Below are 20,672 nucleotides of genomic sequence, written 5' to 3'. Positions count from 1 at the left end.
ATGATCTTTCTTGTATATGTATAATTATTAAAATATTTTATTTAATCTATACTGAAATATTTGTTATTTAAAGTTTCTAGACATTTTTACTATTTAAAAAGTCTAAAATTTAAATTAAAAATAAAAATCAATTTCATACTGTAATATAAAGACAAAAAAATTAATTTAATAAAAATTATTATTTTAATGATACAAAGAATATTAGAAACTCCATTGTCAGTCTGTTACCATCTCCTATAAGTAAAACCAAATAATTTTATTGAAATTATTATTATATATTGGCTAAAATGAAAGTAATTATTATACTAAAAATACAAAATATACTATACTAGCATTTTTATCAGACATGCCAAAGTAATTGTTGGTTGTTAAAAGTAACTTTACTTTGAGGGAGAACAAAAATCTTTGAACAAGCCAATCATAACATGGTTTTAACTTTTATGAGAAAAATCATTAACGTGATGGAAAAAAAAGTGACAGTTATTAAGCATGTAGGGTAAAAATAGTGTATACAAGAAATGAATATTACTTTATTCTATCTTTCAACCTCACGTTATTACATTCACACCTCTTCTTCTTCTTTTTTCTTTCACCTTCATTTTCTGGTTCTTTTATTAATAATATAAATTTATACATTAATTATTGAAATAAATAAAAATTTAAAACTCTATTAAAATAATAAGTCGTATTAATAACTTTGTTATAAAAAAATTAAAATAACACAATTTTAATATATTTCAACTAAAATCGTGTTACTATTACTACATATTAATAATTAATGTATAAAAAAGAAAATTTTATTACAAGAAAGTCATGTTTTAGATGCCATATAATTTCTAATTTAAAAAATTAAAATAATTTTGTTAGTAAAAAATATTTCAGTAGAATTAAAGTACGATGAAGAGTATACTTTGAAACACAAGAAAATTATTATATAAAAGTAAATTTTAAAGATAAAAAATAATTAGTTATTATTGTGACTAAATTAGAGATTACTTTAAAAACTAAAAAAAATTATTGATTTTTAAATTAGTTTCTATTCTTGATAAATAGTTTTTAAATTGGTATGAACTACGAAAATTTTGCTACTAAATTTAGAATCTAAATTAGATATCAATTTAGAAATTATTTATCAATAATAGAAACTAATTTAGAAATCAATAATTTTTTTAGTATCTAAAATAGTATCTAATTTAGTCACTATAACAATTAAGTATTATTTTTTATCTAAAATTGATTTATATTTAGTAATTTTTTTTAGTGATAATAGTATTTTATAAATATATTTTTGATATCACATGACTAGAAAAGTATATTTAAAAATATATAATTTTATAAAGTTGAGAGTTAAATTTAAAATTTATTTTTTAATTAAAAATATTTTTATGTGCGATAAAATCTTGAAAGACGAAAGCAATCATATATATTAAATGCGATAATTCTGATGGTGGAAAATGATTTGATGTCGAAAAAAATATATTTATAATATTTTATAATTTTCTATTTTGTATAATAAATAACAATTATATTTTCTAGGTTTTAAAATCGTAGTTTTCATGTACACTGTATTTGGAATACGAGGCACTGTGTTCTGTTTGTTTTTAGATAGACATTTGTCATACGTGGCCACGTTGTTTTTGTCGTTTTGTTAGCAAGAAAATTTGCATATCTTATCCATAAGAACTGAATATGTTATAAAAATATGTGTCATGCATATTTTTCTAGAAGAGTTCAATATAAAAATAATATTTCCTATCAAAATAATTCTCATTTTAATATCTATCAACTCATAAGGCCTAATAATGAATATTTTATCCGATCTATTTCTTATGATAAATTAAAAAATAGTATTTTTTTTTCAGTGTTTATGTATATTATAATTTAATTATATGTTTAGTTGAGGTAAAATATATAAGATATTTTCATTCAACTGGTTATTTATTGTAACAAAAATTATTACTTATAGTTGTGATAATAAATAATTTTTTTTTCTATTATAATTTTATGATCTAAATTTTAATTCATCCAAATACTTATAATATGAGACAAAAATATATTTAATTATTTTTAAAATATTGTTGTAAAAAACACAGTTCTCTTACATCATTGATCGAGATTGCTTTTGATTTTTTTTATAAATATTTTCTTAATTAGTTGTTATATTGATTAAATTTAAAATCTAATAATTGATAATTAAAACTTGATAATTAATTTGATATCAATTTAAAAAATATTTAATAATAATATAAACTAATTTAAAAATAAAATAATTAGTTTTTAAAATAAATTTTTATTTTATAATTTTGGGTAATGTTATCAATGATTATTTCTACCTTTTGCTTTTACTTTTATAATATAAATATCTGAAAAAAATAATACACTAAGATCAGAAAGAGACAACAAAAACCATCTCATATAAGCTACCTTTTATTTTCTTTTCCTTTCAGTCACAGTCTTTTTTTTCTTTCTGTCACAGTCTCTCACAACATGTCAAATTATGCTATTTCTTTAGTAGAAACGAAAGTGTTTCCTTCATTATATTGTCTACATCTTTAGGAGGATGTAAAAGATATACATAATAAATTTAAATATATTTTTCGTCACAAAATTACTCTAAACTTTATAACCTTATCGATACTTATAATAAAAAATTAATAAAATAACTTTTTATTAATATCTTTTAATATAATAAACGAACTTTTAACCTAAATTGTGTTATAATATTTTTTATTAGTAAAAAATAAAAAATAAAAAATAAAAAATAAAAAATAATATAGGTATTTAATGGATATCTCAACCCTTATACAAAGATGTTAATTTAAAGCTACTATGCAGAGATTCAAAACAAAACAATAATTTAAAATTATCCGTATACATCTAATACTTTTTGATAGATTTCATATAAATCAGCGACTCTAAACAAAAAAACTAACTATGCAAACTTTCTAAGAAACCCACAACAATACCTTCAATTGCACTATAATGAATATTTCTATACAATCGATTTTCTTATTTTTAAAAATCTTCTAATTTTTACGTCTTCACAATTCACTTACGACTACTATCAACACCTAATCTCATTTAATTAACAACCTCATTGACCCGAGTCATCTTAAAATAATTTAAAAAGTACTGTATAATATTTATGTATTATAATATTTTTGTGGATTAAGAAAAAAAATTTACAAAGTAAATAAAAGGGATATTTGATCTTTAAAATAATTATTATGATTATCCCTACCACGTCGTCGTGGTTTCTTGGGTTTGGTTGGAACATTAAATATTAGAGAAATGGTTTTGCAATAATTAATTATGGTTTTAATTCATGATTGTTTTGTATTAAAGAAAGTGAAGATAGAAGAAGTTGTTGTACCTGTCATTAATTAATATTATCATGTTTCCTTGATCTGCAAAACAAAAATACAAAATATATCACACGCGAGTCACGAGTTGATGAAACAACTTTAATTAGGGTTAGGGTTTGAGAAGTAACTTTCTTTTAATGTCGATGTTAAACACTTTAACCTTCTTTCTCTTTATTGGCTTTAACCTTACTTATTCATGAAAAATAGGGTTAAATGCTAATGTGATTATTTTGATTTGTTGAGAGAAAAGTAATGAAGAAGAGTGTAAGTAACACATGTTTTAGGCATTTGGGGAAGGTAATCAACTTGTCTCACTCTTTATTTTTTCTTAGCTCTTTTGATTTATACAACTTCACTTTTCTTCTTTAGAAGTTTTCCAGGATTCTCTTTTTCTTCATAAAATAAGTAAATTGAACAGTACTTACTTTTTTTTTCAATTAAAATATGATTAAGGGGACCACTTTTTGTGTAATTGTTTATATCAGGACAAAATTACATTTATTAATTTGTGTCAGTATTTCAAGTTTATAATTACATTCCAAAATATTATTTACTTTCAAATTTGATAAGTCTCCCTCAAAGTTATAAATTATTTTACACTATTTATTATTATGTTTATCAATAAATAAAATTATTTAAGGAATACTTCAATCTTTATAAAAAGTTACACAAAATAGTCCTACAAAATTCTTAAATGAATTCTAATAAAATTCAACATGATTAAAGAAAACAAACTTAAAAAAGTAGATTTACATTTCCTACAGCTGGAAAAAGGGAAGAAAGAAAAGTTTGATACTTGAATTGTCTCTATTAATTTAATTTTATTCTTTGTTGTTTTAAAAAAAACACCAAAAAAAATATAAATACATAAAAGTGAAGAAATACTAGACAAATTTAATTAAATATAACTGATTGTATTATAATATTTATTTTTTAAAGATATAATTAACTATAATTTTAACAGAATTTTATTATGATTTATTTTTATGATAATAATAGATAAATTGTTATGAAAAATAAAAATAAAGAATACCTACTATCACAAATAAAGAATGTTAATTAAGTTTACTTATACGTTTTATTTCTTATGAAAAATCACATTTTGTAAAGTATCTTCAATCGTATTATGGGAGATGATGGTTACATTTGAATTGTATTTGAGAAATAATGGTACTATCAAAGTTTTTTATGTTAAACTAACCTAACTGAAAATAATAATAAATAGAAAGTCATTTGTTGGGTATGTTATGCATATGTTAAAATATTATTTGAAATACATGACATTTTTTTTAATCAGCAAAAAATAATAAATAATATAGTATTTGGAGTATTGTAACTTGTATACAAAAGATTGTATATATGATTAAATTATCCACTTACTCTACAAGAAATAATGATGGTATATTCTCTAAAAGAGCGACGCAAAAGAGAGACGTTACATAGGTTAGTGTGGACTTAGCGTCCCAATAGAAATAAAAACTAATAATATAATCTTTTAGTGGTTATGCATTCGAGACGACCTCCAATTAAACACAAATTTAAAAGATAGTGTTGGTTAAAATGATTTCGTTCACAATACTCTCAAATTATATTAGCATTGTTAAATTTGAAAGCCAATACAGTTGTAAGGTGTTTCAGAAGGCTCAACTCAAATCCTGGCTTTGGATGAAGCACAAGGTGCATTCCTTTACTTATTCTTTTGTAGACTGGATTCTTAATCCAATGCTTTGCATTAGAAGTTATAATTAGTACTCCCAGATGCCAAGAGTTTTAAGACTACGGCCTATACTGGATTTATAGTTGGTTGGAGGTGTTGGTGGGTTTGTCACAGCCTGTAGCTGATGCAAGATGGAAAGGACATATGTGCTTGTATGCCAGGGAGTCAAAAGGAATGTTAAGGACATGATGGAGGATTCTGTTTTGATGTGTCTTATAACAGACCAATAGAGGCAGGGTGTATTTGATGATTTTGTAGTTGCAATTTGCAGTGCTTATAGCATTCCAATACGAGCACGATGCTAGATGGAATAGGATGTCTAGCTTATGCAACAAACATTATTTATCTATTGCTTCTGGGGTGTTTGTTCATCTCTTTATTCTTGAAGATTCTTAATGTGATTTGGTTTATGTAAAAGGGTTGGGATACCCCCTTTTGTATCCCTCTTAATTTAATTTCATTCTTTGCTGATAAAAAAAAACAGTTGTAAGGTATTAATTTTATGTATGCACATTGAAAAACAAGTGACATTGAAAAAGATTTATTTCTTATATATAAACTGATAGCATCCAAATATAAAGTGCAGAGATACATGCAACAATTACACACAGGTAAGCATATACCTATGTTATTGAGAAGTACAATAATACACAGAAGGAAACCACACACTTCTTTTAGATAGAGATGCTGTTGGGAATTCCCTTGAAAGTTAACCCTTCTTCACTTGAACGATGGAGCAATGTGTATGGCAGTTCAACTGGTCCTCTTCTGTTTCTCAGACTCAGATCACTGTTCCTTGCATTGATTTTCCCTTCAATCTCACCAAGTTTGCTTCCAAACCTTTTGAAAGCTTCCAAGGCCTTATTATCAGTGGTCCAGTTTGGAGTATCCCTCTGTCCAAGGTACACTTCATCAGAAGCATGCCTTGACAATATCTCTATCACTGAAAGGTCAATAAGGGTCTCAAACTTGGGTGTGATTGTTTTCAAATAAGCCTTTTGATAACTGCTCACCATCTCATCATATTCTGGAGTTCCTGGTTCAGGGATAAACCTTCTGCTGAGAGTTGGACGGTTCACTATGTAACCTCCATAAGGATATTGTCCAAAATTAACAGCTGCATGAAGAGCAGAAGCTGTCCATACAATAATAGAGCAAGATTTAACGAGAGCTTCAATACTCTGCATTTTAGGCCACCAAGGCTTATCTTTTAAGTCAGCATGACCCTTCTCTACAACTTCCTTCCACCATGCTTGGAGTTCAGTATCTCGTTGAACTGCCACATCGGTTGGGTAATACAATGAGACATACTCTTGGACCCATGACTTAATAGCATCCCAAATTTCTAGTCCATCAACAGCATAAGGGTAGTCCTCTATCAAGAGACGAAGTCCATGGGGGGAAGATGGATCCTCAACTGCCACTCCTCTGAATCAAGTGATAATAAAATGTTAATACAAATTCAATAAGCATCTCTCCTTTTCTTCCATCATCAAAGAGAAAATTTGTTACTGCTGTAAATTATGCAGAATTTTGCTGCATAACTATATAAAGCACTAGAGGATGTGCCAAAAAGCTTAGCCATATAAATGTTGCTATGATTTGGATTGTAGTTAGGTGGTTGTTGCTATGTATATGTATTGGATTGTAGTTAGGTGGTGTGGATTTTTTGACACTTGTATAAGGGTGTGTCAGAGAATAGAAAAATTTGTTGTTTAGTTTGCAAACTAGAAAATTTAATGTTTCTATTAAAAGAACACATTTCAACCTCCATATCTTCTATAAGATTAAATGACAACATAATAATATATGATCAATTGGTTGATTTTTATGGTACCTATTTTAAACTTTTTATGTATAAATAAAAGTAATAATTTAAAAGAATGGTTAGCTTTTACTATAAATACCTCTTGACTAGATCTGCTGGCAGTGCTTGATCAGTAAAAACCCAGTTCTTGTAAACGGCTGAAGACATCTCAATAGAGTACTTTCCGGGCAAAAATGATTGCTCTATAATGCCACCTGCATTAATCAAAGATTGCCTAGCAAGTCCATTGATATTTATGGTATCACGGTAGTGAGGATAGAGAAGTTTGTAAATGGGGTGAAGCACACTGAGATGTCTGTTTGTTGCTATGGCAAATGGCTCCATCACTGCATGAGTATTTAACCTGCAACATCAAAAGAAAAAACATCAATAATAAATTCATATATGCAAACATTATATATATATATATATGGGCTAAATATTGCAGAAGAATTTCTTACCAATGACTCATGAGCTGATGATAACCAGAGTCATTTACAATTACATGAGCCTTGGCCAATAGCCAAATTGTGCTATCAACACCATCAAGTGCAGGCAACACAACTTTGCTCACAGGACCCAAATTATCTCCACCTGGATGTGGCTTGCTTAATTCGATAGCAAGTGGCTTCAAAGTGCCATCATCTTTCAGGAATAAGATTGTTCTGGTGGCATAAGCTCTTGCAACAGGTAGACTGTTTATCCTCGTCAAATATGGAAAGAATGCATCTTGGTAATCTAATATGAATAATCTCTTTGCAGCAAGTGCCTGTGTTCCAAAGTTTAATTTCAGTGGTCAGTTTGTTTCGTAACTTCAAATTACAAACCTAATATGACTTCAAGTGCCTCTATACTACACAGAATTATTAAAAAGAAGAATATAACAAAAGCTGATGATTTTTTAGTGAAAACTGTATATCATTACCTCATCTACTGTGACCCCATCCATGTTAATCTCCAACTGTTCTTTTGTTATGGTACTAGTTTGATCACCATAGAGAGAGGGATCAAGCGAACTTTTTGGTGGGAATTCCTGCCATTATTAAAAGATGCTATATGAGGAAAGATGACAAAAATAACAAAGACAAGATTTTTTTTATCAGGAATAATAAATGAATAAAAAGGATACTTCATCTCAACCCTTATACAATAGTCGAATAGTCGAAAAGCAGCAAAATAAAGCAACTAAGAGCCTATGATTCTATGACACACCCATACTAGCACTGATTTTTTATAGCAAATTATGCAGCAGGTGCATTCACAATTATGCAGCAAAATGCATCCATAAATATTTAGCAGACTGCATTCACATTATGCAGCAAAATGTGACAAGATGCATTAACATTTACATCAAAGTTGACCATTTTAGAGACTTAGTATTAACCTGAAGACGACGAACTACATTTGGATTGACACCAGCAATCACTTCTCTTGCAAATTCTTCATCAGTCATCCATTCAGATTTTTTAACTGCACAAATAAAAAAGAAAATCATTATGAAATCAAGCCAAATATTATTTAATTCCACAAGTGTTAATATATTGAAGCTTTTTTTTATTAAGTACCTTGAATTACATGAGGTGGTGGAAATTGAAGAGTATTTTCACCATCAGTACGGAAGATTTCCTTGAGGGCTGGTAAGGGGCTAATTTGTCTCAATATATCTGTTGGCAGCTTAATTCCACCCTCATACAAACTACGCACATCGTCGAAGCTCTTAAACTCACTTGATGTGACCTTTAAGTCAAAAATTGCAGATTTTAACAGAGGTAGCACAGTCTGAGATAAAGATTTTATTCCATACATAAGGAAATCTGATGACTTCAAGTGACCAAAATTTTCATCTCTTGGAACATAAATCTCGCCTGGTTTCTCACTGTTGGGATCTGTAATGAAGCAACCAACAGAACATTAAAATCCTTATTTTCCAATCATATATTTTCAAATTGTACAACTTTTCGCACTTACAAAATCTATATGGCCTTTTTTTTTTCACGTTGACCTCTATATAATTTGTTACTTTGCAAAACATTACCAAATCTATAAGCATATTTAAGCAAAGTGTAGGATCATTTTAAGTTCTTTTAGTATAGTGTAGTTAGATAGAAAACTTGTTAAAATTCTTAGATTAGATGAGTTAAACAACTTCATCATAGTTATACCATTAGAACTATGCTCATATATAAAGTTAACTGAACAATGATAAATATCACAAATCAAACAAAAAAAGTCTAACCTGTCCTGGTTCGTTCTCTACCAGTTCTAACCCTACGAGGGTAAGGGTGGATGATAGATCCTCCAAGGATTGGACGAGGATCTCCACCATCTGGATTGCCCAAATCGTTATAAACATCATAGTCATAGATTCTATCATTGTCCTTGCGTTTACCAGTTCCATCTCCTCTAAGAGTCTCCAATTCTTCTTGTCTGTACTTGAGTAATGGAGCTGGTGTTGCACTTGGAAGATATGTCTGCAATATGTTCATGAAAACAATAAATGATCAAGACCATTTATAGTTAAAAACAAAACTCCAACATCAGAAAAACACAAGCTTACATCATTCACAAAGAAAATGCGATCCTTTTCGTATTGTTTGAAGTTATAAACCCATGAGTTACAGACGAAGTGAATGGTTCCATGGTTTGGAATGTCCTCAAGAACAACACTAACGAGGAAAAATTCATCAGTTGTATAGTTTCTGATGTAAAATGCTCCAGGAATTCCAAAATTAGCATCCCATTCAAAGAAAATACTGAATGCATCTTGTCTTGCTCCCAGTGTTGGTAACGTAGGAAGACGTTTCTCCAAATATGTTATCTTTCCAACTTTTCCTTTTCCACTAGCTGCAAACAAATACAAATAAAATTACAATAATGAAAAAAATGAGTATTTTATATTGCAATTGAACAATAATATTAAAAAAAAAGGGTGATCTTAGCATGAATCTTTTCACACAAATAGTTTACTGATATATAGCTGTCGCTGCAATAAAAAAACTAAGTTAGCCACTTAGCTGCAAATGGTGCAATCGTTTAAAATAACCCTATGATATGTTCCACTTACGTATGTCAGAACATAAAATAGTGAATTGATTCTTACGATGAATTTTGTCCCTCTATTTTTTTCTATCCTCGTAAAGTTAACTTCTCCGTTCAAGTTTACTAAAAGAGTTTTTAACTTATCCAAGAAACATGATAAAAAGTATAATAATGGTACACGTTTAGAGTAAATATTAATTGAATTTCATTTTCAATGTAAACAAAAGTTAGACAAGTAAGTCCTTGCATTATTGAGGTTGAGTCAAACGACTAAGGATAATATAATATTTTAAGAGTAGCTAGAGGTGGATGAGATGTGTTCATATGTTAAATGAAGTATAATTTGTGAAATAAGATATGATAGAAAATAGAGTGGTTGGTAAGATGAGAACAAACCATCAGCCTGAGTAGCACTGATCAAGTGCAGTGAAACATTTCTGCCTAAGAAGGAAGTTGCAGCATCAAGTGCTCCACCAGCTATGTTGGTGACAACGCCAAAGGCATCTTTGACAGTGCCGGTAACACCGCTCTTACCAATGGAAGTTATGGCGTTGAAGTCCAACACATTCTTGGGCATCAACACCACAGTGCCCTTTATCTTCTGGCCCTTGTCAAAGATCCCACCTAACATCTTAATTTCCTGCTATATCAAACACTGTATATTGTTACTGTTTCTGCAAAGGAAGAAGAAGAAGAAGAGAAGATTGAAGCTTAGTTGTGTGTGTTGTGAGGAGGCCAAGAAAAGCTATTTATAGAGAGGAAGTGAGAAGGGAGAAGCATATGTGAAACACGTTATCCACATTTGGTTCTATTATTTTTATCTTCCTTCTCTTTAATTTAATATTCTTTCATGTCATTCAATTAATTTCTCTATTATATTCACTTTATTATTTGAGTTTGGACGTTCCTAGTTGTCTTTTTCTTTTTAATTGCACATGCAAATGATCTACAACAATCAAGAAAGTAGAAAAATAATTGTATATTACAAGAAAGAAAATCGTGTAATCATTAATTATACTTTCTTAACTTGCCCACTAGTATAAAAAAATATTTTTATTACAATTATATTGATTCTTTTGGGATTGGAAATCCATGTTGTGTATGTGAAATGCTGAAGTTTTTTATACCCTTTGGATGAGAATTTCATATTAGAAAAAAATTAATCTCGAGAAAATTGTATGGTGTTTGTTGTTAATTATTGCACATCTTAGCATATTTATTATTTTAAGTGTGTAATAGCAAGAAGATAGTTATTTAAGAACAATCTACTTTACACTTGGTAATTATATGTTGTGATAGTACTTGAGAAATCCCAACCAACAATTACATAATTGAAAGAATTGGCCTTCTACAAAGTGGTGAAGAAAGTTTTTTTATTTTATTTTTTATTTTAGTACAAAGAACTATTTGAAACTTTGAAGATGAAAATATAAATGAGAAGTCGTGGTTATAGTAGATTCCATGGAGAAGGGAGTGATTCCAAAGGTCCTTGAGGTAGGTTACCAATTGCAATTCACAAGTGTAATAGTCAAGGCACGATAGGCAAAATGTTGACAACAATATATATTTTCTTAATAAAGAGGGAGTGATTAGATTTAGATTAAATGAAGCCAATTGAAATAAGAAAGAATGAAAGTTTTACAAACCATTGTTGATTGACTTGCTTTAAGCCATATAAGGACTTAGTTAGTTTACAATTTTGATTTGATTGAGGCAAAATAAGACCTGAAGGAGGAACCATATAAGCTTCTTCTATGAGACCATATAAGAAAGCATTATCAACATCACACTCATGTAAATGCGGATGTTGTGTGGTAGCCAAAGTCAAGAGTAATCTCACTAATGTTAATTTAGCCACTGGTGAAAAGGCGTCCAAGTAATCTATGCCTTCTATTTGCGTGTAACCTTTAGCAACAAGGCAGACCTTGTAACTTTTAATGGATCCATTCAATTTTTATTTAATTTTATAAACCCATTTGCAATCGATGGAAATCTTGTTCTTAGGTAACTTTGTCAAATACTAAGTTTTATTATATCTTGAAGAGTTTATAATACCTTTTTCATAACATCAAATTGATGGTATGTTTATGCACTATGAGACCGTCTAACTCATCTATTCAAAGTTGGATTGTCTAGTTGGTCAGTGTTTTGCACTTCATTTTTCTTCTATTAACATAGAAACACTCATAGATTTGTCTAATGGGTTTAACACTGAGAGACTGTCTAAAAATTTTAATACTATAGGATTGTCTAATCAATTATGCCTTTATAGACCATTTGACATGTGTTTGCCCTGTTCTGCACACTAATGAGCTTTGTTAGAATACTTATACATCTTATAATGTTTGTTATCATCAAAATTCATAGACTCTCATATCACAAGACTATCTAATGGGTGATAGACCGTCAAGTGGATACAGGACAGTCTAGCATCTTAACACAATTCATCCATTATCACTGTAATTACCTTTTGTGGAAGAGAGTCTCTCATATCACACATAGTAGAATAACAAGTACATCTTGAATTGGTTTCTAAAAATTGTGTTAAAATCTAAGTCTATATTATTTTCAATCTTTTTCGCTTTTTCACTTTTTCTTCTTCCTCCTCTTCTTCAAACTCATGCTCTCTTTCTTCCTCTTTAAATAATACACACTTTTCAATCTTTTCATTTGCCTCAGATGATATAATACTATCGCTATCAATCTTATTCATGTGATTAGTTATTTGATCAATCTCGTGCGATACATGTTTCTACTCCGTGAGTGGTAGTTGATTTCACTGAGTTAAGGTGAAACAAGAATCATTTCTGAATTTTCTACAGAATGCATATAGTAAGGGCTTGATGGAGTAATAACAAGATCCATGTTGTAAGATTTGGTTGCAGAGGATTCCATGCGGGAAGAAGTAACAAATGGAAAGAACCAAAAAAGAATAGGAAAGAACCAGAAGGAAAACACCTACAAGAACCAGAATAAGAAACCTTCATTAACTGAGAAGAGTATGAAAGTCACACTCTTTTACACACATGCCACTTCCTATATATAAAAGGAATGGCAGAACACATAAGTAAAATTGATAAGTTACAACATACTCAAAGTGAACAAGAGCAGCACACTACATACATAAAGACGATAATTTCACAGAGACTTGTATTGTCTCTTATTCAAAAGGATAATGGACAAGGAAATCACACATTCGTTTTAGATAGAGATACTGTTGGGAATTCCTCTGAAAGTCAACCCTTCCTCACTGGAACGAAGGAGTAAGGTGTATGGCAAGTCAACTGGCGAATGTCGGCTTTTCAAACTTGGATCACTGTTCCTTGCAGTGATCCTTCCTTCAATTTCTGTCAGTTTGCTTCCAAACTTTTTTAAAGCTTGTATTGCCTTTGAATCGGTTGTCCAATTTGGATTATCCCTCTCCCAAAGGTAGATCTCATCAGAAGCATGCCTTGACAATATCTCTATCACTGCAATGTCAATAATGGTCTCATACTTAGGTGTGATTGTTTGCAAATAAGCCTTTTGGGGATCCTTCACCATCTCATCATATTCTTTAGTTCCTGGTTCTGGGATAAACCTTCTGCTGAGAGTTGGACGGTTCACAATATAGCCTCCATAAGGATATTGTCCAAAATTAACAGCAGCATGAAGAGCAGAAGCTATCCATATGATAATAGAGCAAGATGTAATGAGATCTTCAATAGTTTGCATTTTAGGCCACCAAGGCTTATCTTTTAAGTCACCATGACCCTTTTCCACAACTTCCTTCCACCAAGCTTGTAGTTCAGTATCTTGTTTTAGTGATGCATCTGTAGGGTAATATAAGGAGACATAATCTTTGACCCATGTCTTAATAGCATCCCATATTTCTAGTCCATCAGCAGCATAAGGGTAGTCCTCTATCACAAGACGAAGGCCATGAGGAGCAGAGGGATCCTCAACTGCTAATCCCCTGAGTCAATCAACAAAAAATGTTATTGAAAAATTAAACTAACCTCTCTCCATTTCTACAATCATTAAGGGTTTTTTTTTTTTTTTTTTGTAGTCTCGGAACTGTAAGAATTATTGTTTCTGTTAACAAACACATTTAAAAGCTCAATGTCTGCTAAGAATGAACAGTTCATGCAATCACAAAGTTATCCAATCATGCATGTACAAATTCTCTTTTACATTAACAGTACATAAAAGATAAGCCCTTCTTGAATGACTTCTTAATAAATAAAATTTCATATATCTTTTTTTAGTGAAGTACATTTTATGAATATTACCTCTTGAGGAGATCAGCTGGTAATGCTTGGTCTGTGAAAACCCAATTCTTGTAAACAACTGAGGAAATCTCCATAGAGTACTTTCCAGGTAAAAATGCTTGCTCAATAATTCCACCTGCATTGATAAGGGATTTCCTAGCAAGGCCATTGATATTTATGGTGTCACGGTAGTGAGGATAGAGAAGTTTATAAATGGGATGAAGCACACTGAGATGTCTGTTTGTTGCTATGGAAAATGGCTCTATCACAGCATGAGTATATAGCCTGTTAACCCAAAAAGAAAAAAACATATCAGTAATAAATTCATACACACATACACTATACAATGCACATGGACTAAATATTGCAAAGAAAAGTCTCACCAATGACTTATGAGTTGATGATAGCCAGAGTCATTCACAATTACATGAGCTTTGGCCAACAACCAAATTGTACTTTCAACACCTTCTGTTGCAGGCAGCAGGGCTTTACTCACAGCACCTAAATTGTCTCCACCAGGATGTGGCTTGCTTAATTCGATAACAAGTGGCTTCAAAGATCCATCATGTTTCAGGAATACGATTGTCCTTGTAGCATAAGCTTTTGCTGTTGGTAGGTCGTTTATCATCCTCAAGTAAGGGATGAATGCATCATGGTAATCTAGTATGAACAATCTGTTTGTACCAAGTGCCTGTTCCACAAATTTTAGTTTAAGTGACTCTATTTCTTAACTTCAAATTACAAATCCAAGTAGACTTTTTTACATGTTTACCAAGTGTGTTTGTTTTTAACATGTATTAGAAGGATTATTAAAATAAGAGAATATAGAAAAATTCATGATGTCTTTTTAATAGTGAAAAATGCATATCATTACCTCTTCTAATGTGACACCATCCATGTTAATCTCCAACTGTTCTTTTGTGATGGTACTAGTGTGATCACCATAGACTGTGGGATCAAGTGTGCTTTTTGGTGGAAATTCCTGCCATTATTAAAGAATGATATGAGGAAGGATGACAGATACTCAGATAGAGAACTTCATAACAAAACATTTGGAACTTACTTGCAGACGACGAATTACATTAGGATTTACACCAGCAATCATCTCTCTTGCAAATTCATCATCAGTCATCCATGCAGACTTGCTAACTGTTCAAAGCATCACAAATATATTTGTCAAATTGTTAATTCAACAAATGCTAATATGTTTAAGTTGTTTAGATCAAGATGTATAATCAAAGGTACCTCTGATTACATGAGGTGGTGGAAATTGAAGGGTATTTTCACCATCAGTGCGGAAGATTTCCTTAAGGGCTGGTAAGGGACTAATTTGGCTCAATATATCTGTTGGCAACTTAATTCCACCCTCATATAAACTACGCACATCGTCGAAGCTCTTAAACTCACTTGATGTGACCTTTAATTCAAAAATTGCAGACTTTAACAAAGGTATCACACTCTGAGATAAGGATTTGAGTGCATACACAAGAAAATCCGATGACTTCAAATGACCAAAATTTTCATCTCTTGGAACATAAACTTCGCCTGGTGTCTCACTTTTGGGATCTGTTACAAATCAACACAGAGTAAAATAAATATCAAGAAAAGCAAAAAATTAATACCAAGACCAAACATACAAACAAATTTTACAGATAAAACTATGTGATCTGATACCATATTAAGAAGTGTCAATTCTTACGTGAGACAATATATTTATGAATAGTATGATAATAGTTCGATATCGGATGCTCTGATAAGCCCACCAAACACGTAGAATAATCATTAAATAACTCTGATACGATATTAAAATGAATTTTAATCCTAATTCAACCTTATAACCTTATAAAACAAAGACTTATGATGTAAGATTTACACCAACTTATATAAATATAAATGATGTATTCTCTAGTCGATCTAAAATCTCCAACATCCTTTTTTTCTCACACTTTTTCTCCAATTTTAGTTTGATTCAAAAGTAAAGTCTAACCTTTCTTGGTTCTGTCTCTACCAGTTCTAACCCTGCGAGGGTATGAATAGTTGCTAGAGCCACCAAGGATAGGACGAGAATCACCACCATCTGGGTTGCCCAAATCATTATACACATCATAGTCATAGACTCTTTCAAATTCCCTGCGTTTCCCTGTTCCATCTCCTCTTAAAGTCTCCAATTCTTCTTCTCTGTACTTAACTAGTGCAGCTGGTGTTGCACTTGGAAGATATGTCTGCCATATATTTCACCAATTTTGTCATCAAAAGCATTACAAAGATAAAATTTTGTACACATTGGATGAACAGAACTTACATTGTTGACAAAGAAAATACGATCCTTCTAGTAGTTTCTGAAGTTATAAACCCATGAGTTGCAGACAAAGTGAATGGTTCCATGGTTTGGAATGTCTTCAAGAGTTAGACTGACTAGGAAAAACTCATCAGTCTTAAAGTTTCTGATGTAAAATGCTCCTGGAATTCCAAAATTAACATCCCATTCAAAGTAAATACTGAATGCGTCTTGTCTTGCTCCCAGTGTTGGTAAGGTTGGAAGATGACTATTCAGATATTCTTCTTTTCCAACTTTTCCTTTTTCACCTAAAAAAAACATGCAAAGTCAAATAGTTCCAAAACATGGGCACGTGATCCAGCAATAATGGGTATGCTGTTTGAACTGATTTTTACATGTAAAAATAATAACATAAAAGTAGCAGTTGTCATCTTATCTTAATTAATGAAAAAATGGGACTGAAAAATATAAAACTTTTACATACTAAATAGAATACACATTATAAAAAACTTATTAAATAAAAATTAATTTAAAAATAAAAAATAAATTATTATTATATTAATTAAATTAGATATTATTTTAAATTTTTAAAAAATTATTAATATTTAAATTAATTTATATTATTAATAATTAATTTTTAAATTAATATTTAATTAACTACCAAAATTTTAGATTTTTAAAATGTTAATAATTAGTAGTTAAAATTTATGTATTTAATTAGAAATTAATTTAAAAATTATTTATTAATAATATAAATATTTTTTTAGTTTATAAAATAGTACGTAATTTAATTAAAAGAGTAATTAATTATTTTTTGTATTTAAAATTATTTTTATTTAATATTTTTAATACTGAAAGCTTCACTTAAAATATCCAAATTTACTAGATTTAAAATTTAACTCAAAAAATATTTTTGTTATTATTATATAAATAAAATAATAATAATAATTTTATATGTAATGTTTAATGTATATTGAATAAGATTAAAATTGATAATGCTTTTATTTTATTATTTTTAAAATTTTACTATGATAATCATATTATTATATTTTTTTTTCATTTGTTTCTATTTTTTAAAATAAAAATTTTCAGATTACGTATGCAACTTGAACAACCAGGTTGTCACTTCAAATAATAAAAATCAATATCTCTTTCTACCTTATTTTTCCTTTTTTTTTTATTACATTCTTTATCACATCTATTATTTTTTTTTCCATATTTCAAACTCTTTTCAACCGTACACTACACTTTTTCTGGATAATATAATATAAATTGTGAAGTTAATTATTTAGTTTTTTCTTCGTTGTAAAGTTGACTTCCATTTTTTTATCTTTACAACATTTTTTTACAATGAACACCAAAATTTGAATCTAAGTTTACGAAAATTTATTCAATAAATATTTAGTACACATTCCAGAAACTATGATATTATTAAAGGTGAATGTTTGTCTACATATTTTTTTTATCTAAAAAACCCACATTGATTGTATACATATTACATGAACATAAAAAAAAAGTAAAATAATTATACCTATAATAAACATTATTAACATTATTATAAAAATTAAAAAAATTTAAAGTTTAAGATTTAGGATTTAAATTTTTATCTTTTGGTTTGGTTTTGTACACTTTTTCTTATAGCAATTATATACTCCTGGTAAATGATTCTGATTTTTTGTAAGTCCATTTTAATTTATTAATTTTTGGACGATAAAAAGAAAAAGTTAGTGTAGTTCGAAAAGAGATTAAAAATGAGTGTTTAACGAACGAACCATGAGTCTGAGTAGCACTGATCAATTGCAGGGAAACGTTTCGTCCTAAGAAGGCGGTGGCAGCATCCACTACTCCGCCAATTACATTGGCGACGCCGCCGACGATACCACCCACTGCTCCGCCAATGCCGCCGTCAGGAATGGAGGTGATGGCGTTGAAGTCCAAGACATTCTTGGGCATCAACACCACAGTCCCCTTTATCTTATGTTTCTTGTTCAGGATCCCACCCAGCATTTTTCTTCTTATTGTTTTTCAGAGATGAAGAAGAAGAAGAAGAAGAAGATTGAAGCTTGTGTGGTGATAGAAAGCAAAGAAAGGTACTTATAGAGAAGGAGAGAACCTATGCTTACCTAAACTGCATATGTAACACGTGATATGTAATATTATCCACAACACTCCATGAACAAGTTACTTTCTTGCATTATTTTACCTCGTCGTTTTCTTAGGACTCACATTATCCATTCATATTTCTTCTATTATTTTTCTGCTTTTTTTTATACTTGTGGTCGTCAAATATTCACTGTGAGATATTTCTAAAAGCAATTTTCGAATTCAAATACAAAATACTCACTTTCTAAACAAATCACAGGATCTTTTTTATTGTAAAGAATCTTCTGAGAGGTAAGTAAAATTATTATGCATACAACCACCCATTTCACTGAAAACTCAAAGATAGGCTCCTTTGGTCACTCCATGTTTTTAATCTTTAACCTATTGAATAATTCAAGAGATGGTTTGAAATAATGCAAACAAACATCAACATGTGTTCAACAACAATTCTAAAAAGAAAATAAAAACTCAAAAATATCACACCGTTTAACACAATTTGATATTGAAGAACAAAACTTTAATTGCACAGAACTTCGAAATTTATTGTGAAAGAATTACAATGAAGAAAATTAGGAAAACTAAGATGCTATGTTTTTCTAACATATTTTGTTGTGTAGACTTCCTTAACTCTCTTGAAGTTTGTATCTTTTTATAAGTTTTTTTTCTCTAAGGATCTCGAAAATATATATGTAGTTTCTTAGTTTCCAACTTTCCAGAATTCTCAATTTTCAATTTTATTGGGAACTCTTTATCTTCGTATTTTTGCATATGATTCATTTCCAGTTCTATTTTTTTTATTTTGTAAATTTTCTTTTATTTTTCTTCTTTTTCTTTAAATTTTTTGTTTTCGGTTTTGATTTAGAGAAACAAATTGAACTTTTTGCTTGATCGGACACACTCGCAACGATATAGGCTTTCCTTTAAACTGTCTATCAGATGCTCATATGAGATTGTCTAGTCTATGTTATTCACATCAGACTCTTTCTACACCTTTTGTCTTCATTACACTTTTTGTTTCTAGGGTATTTCTTTATCGGTTGAGCCTTGACACATATATCGTTAGACCGTCTATTTCATATAATCACTTGACCGTCTAGTTAAATTGTCCAGTCATATTATTAAATCAAATTGTCTAGTCATATCATTGATCAAGCTGATTAACTAACCAGTTTTGTCTAATCATACAATTTTATCAAACTGTCTAATCAAATCAAATATTAAATCTTCTATTACAATTAAAAAACATAAAATTTACAGAAATAACAATTTAAGTTTTTATAAATTCAATTAAATAAATCATAATTAAAATAATAAATTTATTTATAATTACAGTAACAAAAACTTTGTTAAAATTTGAAAGTACAAGTAAAACTATTCTAATTAATGCAAGATTTTCAACTGATATTGATTTTACTATTTACATAATAAAGTTTACGTAAATTGAATATTCCAAAAACATGTCGATTACTAAATGAAATATGGAACAATAGGACGTGGAGAAAGGAAACTAGTGTTTTGTGAGATACAGTGCACTAAAATTATTATGTATAGTGCCTAGAAAAGCACGTGGTTCCCATGTTTTTAATTCATATACAAACAATTTTAAATTTGTACTATATAATCAATATCACAAGAAAAACCATAACCATAATTTAGGACCTTATTTAAAATATCAAAAGGGATTTTTATTAATAAAATTCGTTTTGATGTACATGACCAAACTTTCAATTTGTACCTGCATTATCTTTAATAAAAAATTATTGATTTATTCCTTCATTTACTTATGTAATAATAGAAACATCGTAAATAAGTAAAAATATAATATTAGAGTTTAATAAAATATTACATTATGTTAAAATAAATATTATTCACGTAAAAATATCGAATCTATTTTTTTAATATAACAGTGAGAATTTAATTTTCTCGAGTTAAAAATATGTTATTATAATAAAAATATCATATTTTTTAATCATTAAATATAAAATGAATTAAGATTTGTGATAATAAAAAATTGCCACTTGGTGAAGTTTTAAGAACACAAACAAATATTTGTTTTACATTTCATATCTATTTATATTAGGCATAGAATGGTCCAATAGTCTTTTTCGTGGCT

At 29.4% G+C, this 20,672-nt stretch overlaps 1 protein-coding gene and 1 pseudogene across 1 annotated transcript; both read right to left on the bottom strand.

Annotated features, from left to right (window-relative positions):
* Positions 1-5,607: 5,607 nt before the first annotated feature.
* On the bottom strand, positions 5,608-10,737 carry LOC137819040 (seed linoleate 9S-lipoxygenase). The gene is made up of 9 exons (XM_068622754.1): positions 10,325-10,737; positions 9,447-9,733; positions 9,126-9,360; positions 8,455-8,775; positions 8,274-8,359; positions 7,815-7,922; positions 7,351-7,658; positions 6,990-7,253; positions 5,608-6,510 (listed from the first exon to the last, which is right to left on the bottom strand). The coding sequence occupies exons 1-9, from the start codon at positions 10,557-10,559 to the stop codon at positions 5,757-5,759; spliced, it is 2,598 nt and encodes an 865-aa protein (XP_068478855.1). The 5' UTR covers positions 10,560-10,737; the 3' UTR covers positions 5,608-5,756.
* A 2,156-nt stretch (positions 10,738-12,893) lies between these two features.
* Positions 12,894-20,672, bottom strand: part of LOC137818079 (uncharacterized) — a 59,704-nt pseudogene continuing 51,925 nt past the window's right edge.

The sequence above is a fragment of the Phaseolus vulgaris genome, chromosome 10 (assembly GCF_000499845.2).
Source record: "Phaseolus vulgaris cultivar G19833 chromosome 10, P. vulgaris v2.0, whole genome shotgun sequence".
In the NCBI taxonomy this organism is placed as follows: Eukaryota; Viridiplantae; Streptophyta; class Magnoliopsida; order Fabales; family Fabaceae; genus Phaseolus; species Phaseolus vulgaris.
The sequence above is the reverse complement of the archived record's forward strand: the minus strand, read 5'-3'. Positions and strand labels throughout refer to the sequence as shown.

Bases quoted from the DNA above. Each gene is read 5' to 3' on its own strand.
- LOC137819040 (XM_068622754.1), bottom strand. From the start codon at position 10,559: ATGTTAGGTGGGATCTTTGACAAGGGCCAGAAGATAAAGGGCACTGTG. The intron at 8,360-8,454 runs GTACTTAATAAA...TTATTTGTGCAG, and splicing joins ACCACCTCATGTAATTCAAG to TTAAAAAATCTGAATGGATG. The intron at 6,511-6,989 runs GTATTTATAGTA...CACTTGATTCAG, and splicing joins CCAGCAGATCTAGTCAAGAG to AGGAGTGGCAGTTGAGGATC.